This window comes from Meriones unguiculatus, chromosome X, assembly GCF_030254825.1.
Source record: "Meriones unguiculatus strain TT.TT164.6M chromosome X, Bangor_MerUng_6.1, whole genome shotgun sequence".
In the NCBI taxonomy this organism is placed as follows: Eukaryota; Metazoa; Chordata; class Mammalia; order Rodentia; family Muridae; genus Meriones; species Meriones unguiculatus.
In genome coordinates, this window is record NC_083369.1 from 101891868 (window position 1) to 101905973 (window position 14106).

The 14106-nt window shown below is 37.2% G+C and overlaps 1 protein-coding gene across 3 annotated transcripts in view; it reads right to left on the reverse strand.

The window, feature by feature from the left end:
• Mcf2 (MCF.2 cell line derived transforming sequence) overlaps positions 1–14106 on the reverse strand; it is an 81113-nt gene that overhangs the window by 35065 nt on the left and 31942 nt on the right. For all 3 annotated transcript variants that reach the window (XM_060374491.1, XM_060374489.1, XM_060374490.1), the window contains 3 exons: positions 13287–13458; positions 5723–5766; positions 4124–4206 (listed from right to left, as the gene is read on the reverse strand). In XM_060374491.1, the coding sequence (XP_060230474.1) occupies positions 4124–4206; positions 5723–5766; positions 13287–13458 (299 nt within the window). The remainder of the gene's footprint in view (positions 1–4123; positions 4207–5722; positions 5767–13286; positions 13459–14106) is intronic.

Consider the following 14106-nt stretch of genomic DNA (forward strand, 5'->3'; position numbering starts at 1 on the left):
TACAAGGGATTATTTTGATCATCTTCTATCTGTTGAGGCTTGCTTTGTGCCTGATTATATGGTCAATTCTGGAGAATATATTATGATTCTTAAGAGTAGCAAAATTATTGTTATGAAATAACAGTGAAATAACTGTATGGTTGGGGAGGTCACTTAAATATGAAGAACTTTATTAAAAGGTTGCACCATTGGGAAGGTTGAGAACTACCAATGTAAAGTAAAATAAGCTAATATATTGGAACTACCTGGGGGATTTGTTCTGGCATCAAAATATGAAGCTTGTTTGGTTGTTGAAAAAAGAACCACCTAGAAGGCTCTTAAGTAGACTTAAAGAAAGAAGTCCAGGTGTGGTGGCACACACCTTTAATCCTAACACTTAGCAGTTAAAGGCAGAAGAGTCTGAGTTCAAAGCTAACTTGCATTTCAAGCCAGTAAGGGCTACATATAAGAGTCTTTGTGGAGGGTGCAGAGAAAAAAATGCTCAAGGGCCATGTGTTAACATAAAAATGATTTCTAATTCACTTACACTGAAAACAAATTTGTTAGAATCTTACCCTGAATGAATGGTAGGTTTTGCTTTTTCTTTTTCTTTTTTTTTAATTTAATTTTTTTATTATTAGTTACATTTTATTAACTCTGTATCCCGTTTCCCTTATTCCCTCCCAATCCCACCTTTCCTCCCTCATCTCCTCCCTGCCCCTTTCCAAGTCCACTGATTGGGGATCTCCTCCCCTTTCATCTGACCCTGTTTTATCAGGTATCTTCAGGGCTGGCTGCAAAGTCCTCCTCTGTGGCCTAACAGGACTGCTCCTCCCTTGGGAGGTGGGGAGGTCAAAGAGCCTGCCATTGAGTTCCTGTCAGAAATAATCCTTGTTCCCCTTACTATGGGAAACCAATTGGTTACTGCGCTATCACAGGCTACATCTGAGCAGAGGTTCTAGGTTATATCCATACATGGTCCTTGGTGGAGTGTCAGTCTCAGAAAAGACCCCTGTGCCCAGACATATTTGGTCCTTGTGGAGCTCCTATCCTTTCCAAGTCATACTAACTCCCCTTCTTTCATATGATTCCCTGCACTCTGCCTAAGGTTTGGTTATGAGTCTTAGTATCTGCTTTGAAACACTTCTAGGTAGGGTCTTTCAGATGCCTTCTGCAATAGACTCCTGTCATACGTCCAATGCACATTTGTTTTTCTAAGTGAGGATTGATCATCTTACCCTGTGTCAGCTTTCTTGTTTATCTTTTTTAGGTGTATAGATTTCATTATGCTTATCATATCTTGTAGGTCTATACAAATGAGTATATACCATGTTTGTCTTTCTCCTTCTGGGATACTTCACTCAGAATGATCTTTTCTAGATCCCACCATTTGCCTGCTAAGTTCATGATTTCCTCGTTTTTGATTGCTGAGTAGTATTCCATTGTGTAAAAATTCCACAATTTCTGTAACCATTCCTCCATTGATGGACATCTGGGTTTTTTCCAGGTTCTGGCTATTACAAATAAAGCTGTTACAAACATGGTTGTCAAATATCCTTGTTTTGTACTTGAGCAAATTTTGGGTATATGCCTAGCAGTGGTATAGCTGGGTCTTTAGGAAGCACTATTCCTAATTGTCTGAGAAAGCGCCAGATTGACTTCCAAAGTGGTTGTAGCAGTTTACATTCCAACTAGTAATGGAGAAGGGTTCCCCTTTCTTCACATCTCTCCAGCATGTGTTGTCACTTGAGTTTTTCATCTTGGCCATTCTGATGGGTGTATGGTGAAATCTCAGGGTCGTTTTGATTTGCATTTCCCTAATGGCTAATGAGGTTGAGCATTTAAGTGTTTCTCTGCCATTCTATATTCCTCTACAGAGAATTCTCTGTTTAGCTCTGTTGCCCTTTTTTTAATTGGATTACTTGGTTTTCTGCTTTTCAGCTTCTTTAGTTCTTTATATATACTGGATATTAGCCCTGTGTCAGATAAAGGGTTGGTGAAGATTCTTTCCCAATCTGTAGGTGGTTGCTTTGTTTTGATGACGGTGTCCTTTGCTTTATAGCAGCTTTTCAGTTTCATGAGATCCCATTTATTAATTGTTGCTCTTAGAGCCTGTGCTGTTGGTGTTCTGTTCAGGAAGTTGTCTCCTGTTCCAATGAGTTCTAGGCTATTCCCCACTTTTTTTTCTAACCGATTTAGAATATCTGGTTTTATCTTGAGGTCTTTGATCCACTTGGACTTTAGTTTTGTGCAGGGTGATAAATATGGATCTATTTTCATTTTTCTGCATGTAGACATCCAGTTGGACCAGCACCTTAATAGCTACATTTCCTAAGATCTAATATCAACTCCTTTTCAAAAAGAAAGAAAAAAGATACTAGTCCATTAAACACTATTTTCCCCAGTTCTCAGTAACTTTCTGGTTTTTGTTTGTTTATTTTGTTTTGTTTTGTTTTGTTTTTTCCCTCTCTCAGACAGGTGATAAATTCATTATAGTCACCTTCACATAGAAGTACAACTTAAGATTCTGTAGCAACATTGTCTGCCATCTATATAAAATGATATAACTTTCCTTTCCATTTGATTTCAAAATTATTTAAATTTTACTCCCCTCTCTAATATAAGCAATCTCTTTAACTTCCACTTTTGTACATTTCTGTTTTTTTTTTTTTTTTCCTACTTTAAAGAATTTACACCCTGGCTTTTTCCAAAATGAGTTTGTTTAAATTACCTTAAATAATCTTGGGATGCATACTCCATGCAATTTGATACAAAACTCTGTCTATTTTTTTTCTTTTTTTTTTTTTAGTTTTTAGTTTTTTACATTAATTACAGTGTATTTAGTTTGTATACCAGTTGTAGCACACTGACTGTTTCTAAGAAGAACATATGAAACTTTCCTTTGTTTTTGTTGTTGGCTTTTTGTTTGTTTTTGTTTTTGTTTGTTTGTTTTTGTTTTTTGAGACAGGCCTCAATGTAGCCCTCCTGTCCTAGAACTACATAATCAGGTTAGCTTCAAACTCAGAGATTCACTTACCTCTGACTCCCAAGATCTGGGATTAAAAGAATGTCCCTCTAGACCCACTTCGTATGAAACTTATATGTCAGGATTTTTAGGCTTAGAATATTAACATAATAATAGAAAAGGGTAATTGTTAATTTTCTGTGAAATAGTATCTATAATCCTGTATAGCTTTTGACAAACCCCTTCATTAATTTTCCTTTTTTTAAAAATGAAAGAAATGGTATCACAGTTAGCTTTAGCTGTCAATTTGACACAAAACTACAATAGCCTGGAAAAACGGAAATGTCAACTGAATAATTACCCATTCTGTTTGGTGTGCAGACATGTCTGTGGGGCATTCTCTCAATTTACATGAGAGGCTCAGCCACTGTAGGTGCTGCCACCCCTGGACAGGTAGTCCTGCCATTAAGCAGCACCTCCCCCTGGCCTCTGTTTTAGTTCCTACCTGCAGGTTCCTGCCTTGACTTTTTCTCATGATGGACAATGATCTAGAAGTGTAAGTCAAATAAACCATTCTTTCCCCAAATTGCTCTTAGTCACAGTCTTTATCACAACAACAGAAACCAAACTAAAACAGATGGGACTCTGTGTGCAGCATGCTTATTATCAAGAATGAAGTGTCTCTTCTGTAGGAAATAGAACTTACACACTTGTGTTCTTACTACAAGTTAGAACTCATTGTTACGGCAATTCATCTTACCATATCTCACACTGTGTAAACTAAATGTATTCATTCTGTTTCCCAATTATTTTTCAATAAAACTGGGAAACGGGAGTTGGAAAGATGGCTCTGTGATTAAGAGCACATGCTGCTCTTATAGAACACCCACATGAAAACCCTAAAAAGTAGACTAGGATATAGTGTAGTGGCAGAGCACTTGCCCTATAACCCATAGTACTACCATAGAAAACTCAAGTCTCATAAAACAGTTCACATCTGCTCCAACCTAAATCCAGAACTTGTGACACCTTGCTAGTGTTCTTTAATGTCCTCATTAGGACCCTATTTTGCACACTGAAAATTCTAAGTACATAAAACTTGGACACTGAATCAGAACCTCCCATTACACACACACACACACACACACACACGAATGTAGGTTAAAAAAGAAAGCCTACTTCTTTAAAATATCCAAGCTATTGTCCAGTCTGGGAGACTGCTCAGAATCCCTCTTCTCTTGGCTGTCCTGAATAACTTCAATCTGAAATAATGAAAATAAAAGTTCAATCATGTCTATGTAGTTATAGTACTTTCTCAAATACATTTATATAAAATTAACTTCAATCCTAACTTTGAAGATAAATTGATATACAATACTGTATTTTTCTAAAAATGACTTGGATATATACAAATTAAATATATGCTTTGAGTTACCTAAAAGCACAGATTTAAGGTACTAACTCAGATTTATTTTATATACTTCTATTTATGTCAAAAAAAGGCTACTTGCTGGTCTACTATAATGACAGTAAATACAACTTCGAGCACCACTATGTTACCATACATAGTGAACTAAGAAGCATCATAAATGTTATTTCCATTGGAAAATAACTTCATGTGTCCTGTTATCCCCTGTTAATTAATAAATCTGATGTTAACAGAACTTATCAAAGACCATACCATCAATAATAGAGAGTCTGGCATTAAAAGCCAGGTAGTCCAGGTACAGTTTGCACTGCTATGCTGTAATGCAATGCCTCTTAGAGGTATGTTCCTGGGAGCACTTACTACTAAGGACCTACAAGTAATACATAGGGTCCTACAGCTGTGAGGAGGTTGCTCTGCATATATTAACTTGTCACAAAAAACTGAGAACAAAATCTTAGACACATGCGCTACCTGCTTTCTCCACACGAATACACCTCAAGAAACTCAGTGGTTGCCTGGAATGGCGGACAATAGTGAGTCCCCTGTGTACTATATTTTTCCCATATATATTATGTATATATATATATATATATATATATATATATATATAATATGATTTTAAAATGCCACGTACAAATTAGGCACAGTAAGAGATTAATAGTAATAAGTCATAATAAAGTGTAATTTCTCATAATAAAATATTATACATAGACTCTCTTTTTCTCTAGAATTTTCTATTTAATAGGCCTCAGGTAACTAAGGGGGAGTGCTGTACCCATCAAAAAACAAATAGTAGTTTGGCACTCTAGAAGCAGAAGCAGATGGATCTCTATGAGGTTGAAGTGAGCCTAATCTACACAGTGAGCCCTAGGACAGCTCAAAAAACAAAAAGAGGAGGAGGTAAAGAGGAAATAAAAAAAGAAACATATATGCATTTGAATCTTCAGTCAGTCTCTGAATGGTCCATGCTAAACTTCCCTCTATCCTTTGTTTCTGCAGTGCTACACTCATTCATGAAAGAAAGCACCATATGTAGAAAGGTCAAGTATTACGTAGGTGTGTGGAGATGGGCAGTATGAAGAGGAACTGGAACTGATACACAGTGTTCTACAGAAATGAGTCTGAACTTAAGCCAGGACTTCAAAAAAAAAAAAAAAAAAAACATACTTACACACTGGGACTATGCTAGCATAGCAATTGGAAATGAGGCAGCAGAATTTTATTATACATGTAAAGTTTTCAAATTCACAAGGTCAGTGTAATGAAAAACCCAGGTCTGAAAAACCCATACTAATTCTGCAATTATAGCAACACAGCAAACTTTGAATTCATTAATCAAACATACTTACTTTTATGTTGCTCTGAGTATGAGTCTTTCTCCAAGATTGCTTTACTGGTAAAGAAATGTGAAATAATGTTAAACGAGAATTAAAGTCAACACTTTTAATGAGAACACATGCATGTTTACTAAAAAGAACGTTAATGATTTAATATATGTTAGTATTTTACATCACTCTATGAAAGACAGCAATTGGTTAGAAGTTTATATATAATCCAACTTCTCTTGGAGCATGATTTTGCTATGTACTACCCATTTTCTCATTCTCTAGACATCCACTTACTTGTCAAAAGAAAAGGGTATAAAGTGTTCACAAATATGCTATTTACTATGCATTCTGCCACATAACCATGCAATCAGATTGTAGTCCACTTACTAACTGCATCAAAGATCTTTGTGAATCTAGCCCCACATTTATGAAAAAAAGGGAAGACAGGGGACAGCAGTAAGGAGGATAATGAAAAGAACAAATTATGGGGCAGTCAAGATGGTTCATCAAATAAAATTGTTTGCCGCTATACCTGATGAGCCAAAATTGATCCTCAAGACATATATGGTGGAAGGGGAGAAGCAAACCCAGCAAATTGTCCTCTCATCTACATATGTGTATGGTTTTACACACACACATATTCAAAGAACAAATTATGTGTGAAAATGCCATAAAGAGAGTCATGACTTTGGATCATGCATGGACTGAACCTAGATCCCCTGCACAGATATAGCACAGATATAGCCAATGGGCAGCTCGGTCTTCATGTGGGTTCCCTAGTAAGGGGAGAAGGGGCAGTCTCCAACATGCATTCTTTTGCATGCTTTTTGATCTGGTAGGGCTGCCTCGCCATACCACAGTCCTAATGTAACTTAATGTGCTTGGGTGAATTGGTGGGAGAGGATACCCTTTTCTGAGGAATAGAAGAGGGAGAATGGAGGAAGAGTGAAGGAAGGTAGGACAGGAAGGAGATGAGGAAGGGGGCTACAATTGGGATGTAAAATGAATAAATAAATCAATTAAAAGAAAAGAAAGTCATTACTTAATATGTTAACTTGAAAATTAATGTAAAAATCCAAGCTTATCCTAGTTATAGTTATCCACCATTTATTTGGCACTTAGAGCAAACAGGCCCTGATCTAAGCTCAATGCTTTGGGTTTTTTAACTTTTTGTTTTAATTCTCAAATCTATAGTAAGAGATAGAAAACAGCATCTATCTTATTTTTCAGAAATCACTAAGGTTAATATCTTATTCAGGAAGTAGAGGTGGATTTAAACCCATACATGTTTCTAATCACTACACAAAATATTTTGAAAGCAAGAAAAATACTCATTAAAGGAAAATCAAAGTTCAAAGCCTTAATATTTATTTCTTAACAATAAATTTCCAGCACTGGGACAAAATAAAACACGGTTGTGGATGAACTGGAAATAAGCCCAAAAGAAGAGCACTGGCCTAGCATGTATTCAATTCCCAGCACTGGAAAAAAAAAGATGGTTTTCACAGAAACAGGCAGAGTCAGATGTTCTTTAAAAGTAAAAGGCATAGACAAAGACTATATTATGTTCCAAATCATGAAGGTTGCTACTGATCTGGTGTACATGAATACTGCTTTCAGCATGGAAGAAATATACCTCTTATCCTCCTCTCCTTGGCTAGAGCTAGTGTCAGGCACATTCAGGGAGTGAACAGTCTTTCATATTATCAAATATATGTACGTGACTATCATTTATTACAAAGTATTGACACATGAAAGCTATATATAACTATACATTAGACTTAGTATTAATTACCATATAAACTCAGCTTATTATTATTATTTATAATTTATAATTTATTCACTTTGTATGCCAGCTGTGGCCCTCTCCCTTGTCTCCTTTCAGTCCACCCTCCCTCCCTCTTATCTCCCTATGCCTCTCCCCTAATCCACTGATAGGGCAGGACTTCCTCCCCATTTATCTGACCCTAGCCTATCAGGTCTTATCAGGACTTGCTTCATTGTCTTCCTCTGTGGCCTGGGAAGGCTGCATCTCCACCCACCAGGGGAAGGTGATCAGAGAGCCTGCCACTGAGTTAATGCCAGAGACAGCCAATGTTACCCTTTCTAGGGACCCATTTGGAGACTGAGTCTATGGGCTATATCTGAGCAGGGGTTTGAGGTCATCTCCATGCATGGTCCTTGCTTGGGGTATCATTCTCTTCAAGAATCCAGAGCTCAGTTAATTTGGCTCTGTTGGTCTCCTTTAGGAGCTCCTGTCCCCTCCAAGTCTTTCTATCTCCTCATTCATTCATAAATTCCATACACTCTGCCCAAAGTGTGTCTATGAGTCTCTGCCCCTGCTTCAATACTTTTATCAGTAAAGTCTTTCAGAGGCTCTATGCAGTAGGCTCCTGTCCTGTTCCCTGTCTTTTCCTGCTTCCAATGTCTTTTGCATTTGCCCTTCTGAATGAGGATTGAGCATTTTCCTTAGGGTCTTCCTTATTTAAAATGAGCTTCTTAACAAGTACCAGTGTGCCTCACCTTAAAGATACCTAATATACAAAATCTAAACTTATTTCTAAAAGTAAATTATGGATTGTTTGCAAATACATTGAGAGATGCAAAAGAGTATATGCATGTATCTCTGTAACACGTCTTTCTCTGAAAAATGAGACAAATATATTCATTCTTTCAACAATGTAAAGGCATACAAAATAACTGGGCACCTGTGTGATATGGAAAGTTAGCTCTGTGTTTGGGGGTATGCAAAGATGGCTTGCAAACAGATCCTGTCCTTGCAGAGCATCCTGCCAAGCAAGCACAACAGCAAACTGATAAGTAGTTTGTAACTGAGAAGAAATAAGGAAATGTTTTATTATGTGGGATGAACACCTGACTGAGCCAAGTTACAAGGCAACAGCGGAGTAGAGAAAAGCTTGTCTGGAGAAAGTAGCCTCAGGATAGGAGCTAGCAAGGAAGCCATGGAGCAAGAGGGGGAAAGTAGTGCAGAGAAACAACAGTCTGCAAACTCCAGCAACTAATATGGAAGAGAAAAGGGGGGCAAGGAGAGTGTGGCAATGGGAGCCAAAGACACTATTATCAAGGACACCAGTGATGTTATTTTGGACTCAGAAACTGGCAGTAAAAAAAAGTAATGATGGCAGTAACTAGATGTACAGAAGATATATTTAGCAATAAAACCAATCAATGGTATAGGAATAAGCAGGAACAACTAAGTCTTGATGAGTGGGGATGTCATAATACCAGTCAACAAGATGAGAAATGGCAGAGAAACAATGAGGAGATGTTCAACATCTTTAGCCATCAGAGAGATGCAAATCAAAACGACCCTGAGATTTCGTCTTACACCCATCAGAATGGCTAAGATCAAAAACTCAAGAGATAACGCTTGCTGGAGAGGCTGTGGAGAAAGGAGAATCCTCCTCCATTGCTGGTGGGAATGTCAACTGGTACAACCACTATGGAAATCAATCTGGTGCTTTCTCAGACAATTAGGAATAGTGCTACCTCAAGATCCAGCTATACCACTCCTAGGCATATATCCAAAAGAGGTTCAAGTACACAAGGACATTTGCTCAACCCTGTTTGTAGCAGCTTTATTTGTAATACCAGAACCTGAAAACAACCCAGATGTCCATCAACAGAGGAGTGGATACAGAAATTGTGGTACTTTTACACAATGGAATACTACTCAGCAATTAAAAACAAGGAAATCATGAATTTTGCAGGCAAATGGTGGGATCTAGAAAAAATCATCCTGAGTGAGGTATCCCAAAAGCAGAAATACATACATGGTATATCCTCACTTATATAGACCTATAAGATAGGATAAACATACTAAATTATGTACACCTAAAGAAGATAAACAAGAAAGAGGTCCAGGGGTAAAATGGTCAATCCTCATCTAGAAAGACAAAGGGGATGGACATTGGAAATAGGAGAAAACAAGTAACAGGACAGTAGCCTACCACAGAAGGCACCTGAAAGACTCTACCTAGCAGTGTATCAAAGCAGATGCTGAGACCCATAACCAAACCTTTGTCAGAGTGTAGGGAACCATATGAAGGAAGGAGGAATTAGTATATCCTAGAGGGGACAGGGAGCCCCACAAGGTCCAAACATATCTGAGCACAGGGGTCTTCTATGAGACTGTTTATCCAACCAAGGACCATGCATGGATATAACCTACAACCCCTGCTCAGACATAGCCCATGGTAGCTCAGTATCCAAGTGGGTTCCCTAGTAAGGGAGACAGGAATTGTTTCTGACATGAACTCAAGAGCTCCTCCCCCCACCTCTGAGGGAGGAGCAGCCTTGCTAGGCCACAGATAAGGACATTGCAACCATCCTGAAGATACCTGATAAGCTAGGGCCAGATGGAAGGAGAGGAGGACACCCCCTCTCAGTGGACTCAGAAGGGAGCAGGGAGGAGATGAGAGAGGGAGGGGAGGATTGAGAGGGAAAGAGGGAGAGGGCTATAGCTGAGATACAAGTGAATGTATAAAATTATTTAAAAATAAAAAATATTTAAAAAAAGAAAAGTTTTACAGGGTTTGTAGGAGAGATATGTTCATTTAGGATATGGTGAGAGTGTTTTGTATGGAAATTTTCATGTAGTAAATACAAGTCTGAAGCTTAGGAGACAGATCTAGATTAGAAATAGAACTTCTGGAGCCCAACCATATCTTTACACTTTATTTTTACTGGCACTGCCCTTCCAAAACTTCCCTTCATACTCAACATGAATTCATCAAACATACTATCACATCGTGCTAGTTGCCAGGCACTGTGCTAGGTGGAAAATTCAAATTAATGACAAAAAAAAAAGAACTGAACAAGGAAAAACAGAATAAAAAACTAATTTGACTCATTTTGATGAAAAATTATCACACACTTTGATTTGGTCAAATACTTGGTTCACCAATTTCAAGTTTTGAAATCTTGTCTGGCATATATTAAAAAACTGTGTTAACCACAGATCCATAGGGTAATATGCAGAAGTTTTGTAGCTTAAATAGTGATCTGGTTTCATTTACAAAGCATAATGGATAGTGGAGAAAATCATATATCCATCCCAGCCATTTATTCATTAAGGTACCTTCTTCTTCATGAATACACTAGATACTCTTAAGTTAAAGCAAATTCAAGCGATTCCAAACACACATTTTTATTATGAGATGTGGGAGTCTTTAAAAGTGAAAAAAAAAGCCTGATTCACATTAATTTTACTAATTATTTTTAAGACATATTGTTTATTTTGAATTATGTTTATGTGGATGTGAGTAGACAGGTGGGTATATAGATGCCAGAAGAGGGCATTAGATCCCCTGATACTAGAGTTACAGGTGGTGGTGAGCTACCATGTGGATGCTGCAAAGTGAAATGGTGTCCACTAAAAAAGCATGAAATGTTCTTAACCACTGAGACATCTGTCCTGCCTCTGCTTCATTCTTTTTGTTAAGTGTTATTTTGTGAAAGAAAAATGACTTTAGAAACATACTCTATTCTCTACACAGTCTTTTTTTAAGGTAAGTTCAATGTTGAGAGAGAACTATGGATGATTAGTATGAAAAAAATAGTTATTTACGGGTTGAATCCATGAATGAACTGCTGCTGTTTTTAGATGACAAACTAGTTTTTCATGTGTACAAACTCATAAAGTGTATTCATGATAAGTAATATAATAAAGATGGGTACCTTTTGAAAAAAGTTTACATGCTTGAAAGAAAGAATATCCAATTCCCACTGCAGAAAGAAAGTGTAATGCCATTAAATAAGAATACGAGAAAGAAAAAGAAATGAAATAATACAAAACAAAATTTTCTTTGAAAGACTAATGACATGAATGGGTCTTGGATGATGTGGTCACAAACCAAAGTTCTCTGCTTCAGGAAGACTTGAGCTTTTGGGGTCTATTAAAAAAGGAGATTTAATCAGACAGAAGTGATAGTCCAATTTATTGAGTAATTCTTACTTTCTGCAATTCTATTTGAGTTTCTCTTTATAATTGCTTTCTAAGCCAGAAGATATTTGTCCCTACTTTACAAACAAGGAAACTGAAGCCATCAATGAGTAACTGCCTAAGATCGCACAGCTAAAGTATCCAGAAATCTAACTGGTGCCTGCTTTGTGCTCAGAAATATCAACTGTTGGGTTCAATCAGTTCATTTTGTTATTCTTATTATTGTTGTTCTTATTACTTTTTTCAGTATCTTTGATATTTCCAATATCTTTAGTATATTTTTTAGCATAGTCAACATTATTCATTTAAATCATTGCAGGATAGGAGCCTCACAAGGACCAAATATATCTGGGCACAGGGTTGTTTTTTATTTTTCTGAAACTGTTTCTCCAACCAAGGACCATGTATGGACAAAACCTAGAACTTTTACGAAGCTCGTGGTAGCTCAATAACCAATTGGTTTCCCATAGTAAGGGGAACAGGGACTAACTCTGACAGGAACTCAATGGCAGGCTCTTTGACCTCCCCACCTCCCAAGGGAGGAGCAGTCCTGCTAGGCCACAGAGGAAGACTTTGCAGCCAGCCCTGAAGATAACTGATAAAACAGGGCCAGACAAAAGGGGAGGAGGTCCTCCCCAATCCGTGGACTTGGAAAGGGGCAGGGAGGAGATGAGGGAGGGAAGGTGGGATTGGGAGGGAATAAGGTTGTGGGATACAGCTGGGATACAGAGTTAATAAAATGTAACTAATAATAAACAATAAAAAAATAAATCATTGCTCACACAGTCTTATTTTAAGTATGCGTGCACTTTGGAATTACTAACCATGTAACTTCCAACGCATTTGTAACTTGATCCATGATGGAGATGAGTTGTACTTATTCGTTACCTCTGCCTCAAGCCTTCTTTGCATTTCAAAAGTAGTTTCCTGCACTAGTAAAGTGACTAATGCAATTTAACTCAAAGAGACTGAATTTAATCATGTGTTTACTCACTAAACTAACTTGTACAAAAGAGCAAACTGCTCTCTCTCCAAGAGCTCCAGAATTAGCTCCAGGAAACCCTTGTAAGAATAATTCTTATTTTCAGAGTTTCAGGTTCAACACCATTACAAGAATAATATTTTATAGAACTTAGAAAGAAATGGGATGTTACACAATTAAATAGTTTAAAGATTAAAACAAGAAAATGGAACCTGTAACAAGAAATTACTAACAAAATTAGCATTTACCAGCATCTATTTAAAAAACAATCCATCCTATTATATAAGAAGACACTTGAAAACAAGCATTACATAACAACCAAATAATTGCTTACTGGAATAACAATAACAATATATATTTGTAGTTACATGAATGTACATATGACTTTCATGTCTTTTTGTAGAAAACGTAAAAGTCTAAAGCTAATAAAATCATCACACTCTTTTCTCAAGCTGACAGTATTCAGAGCTCTTACTGTGGTTTATGAACATAAAGGAATCTTATTCTGACTTCTACCTTGTACAACATATTTAAACATAAACAAAGAGGCTAAAAGTTTTTAGAAGAATTTAGTAGATATATCATGTGCATCAAAGGAAACAATGGGAAGACAAAAAAGAAACAGAAAACTACTTTACCATGTTTAGGTGAAAAGAACATTGCTCTTGGTCTCATCAAATTTTCAGGTGCAGGAATCACACACTGAACTGGCCTCTCAGGACTATCTTTCAGGTTCTTAGAACCTGCCTGTTGGTTCTCAAATATACTTCGAATATTTTCAAGCTTGAGTTGTACATTCTGCATTTGAGCCTATGATTTAAATTAGAATTCTATGAGCTAGGGTTGGAGAGATGGATCAGCAATTAAGAACACTGACTGTTCTTGCAGAGGACCTGGATTCAATTCCAAGCACCCACATGGTCACTCAGAACCATCTTTAATTCTAGTTTCTAGGTTAGCCAAAACCTTTTTCTGGCCTCCATAGGCACTAGACATTGTACATAGTACACACATATACACACACGCATATACATAAAATAAAATAGAAAATCATATGAGCTGCTGTGCCTAGACTACATCCATAATCTCAGCACTTAGGGGGCAGATGAGAGTAAATCTCTGTGAGTGCAAGGCCAGCCTAGTCTACATACCTAATTCCAGGTCAGTCAGGGCTACATAGCCAGACTGATCTTAAAAATTTTATGTGAGTTATTACCTGAAGTGAGTCATAATAACTATTACATTCCTTAGATGTAGTTAAAAAATAATTTCAGGACTGAGGAAATGGCTCAGTCACTAAAGTACGTGCTACATAATCATGAAAACCTAAGTTCAGATCCCCAGCAGCCATATAAAATTCAGACACAACAGGAACATCTGTAAGCTCAGTGCTGGGGTTGCAGAGACAGGAGGATCTTTGGAGCTCATTGACCAGCCAGTCTAACTGAATCAATGAGA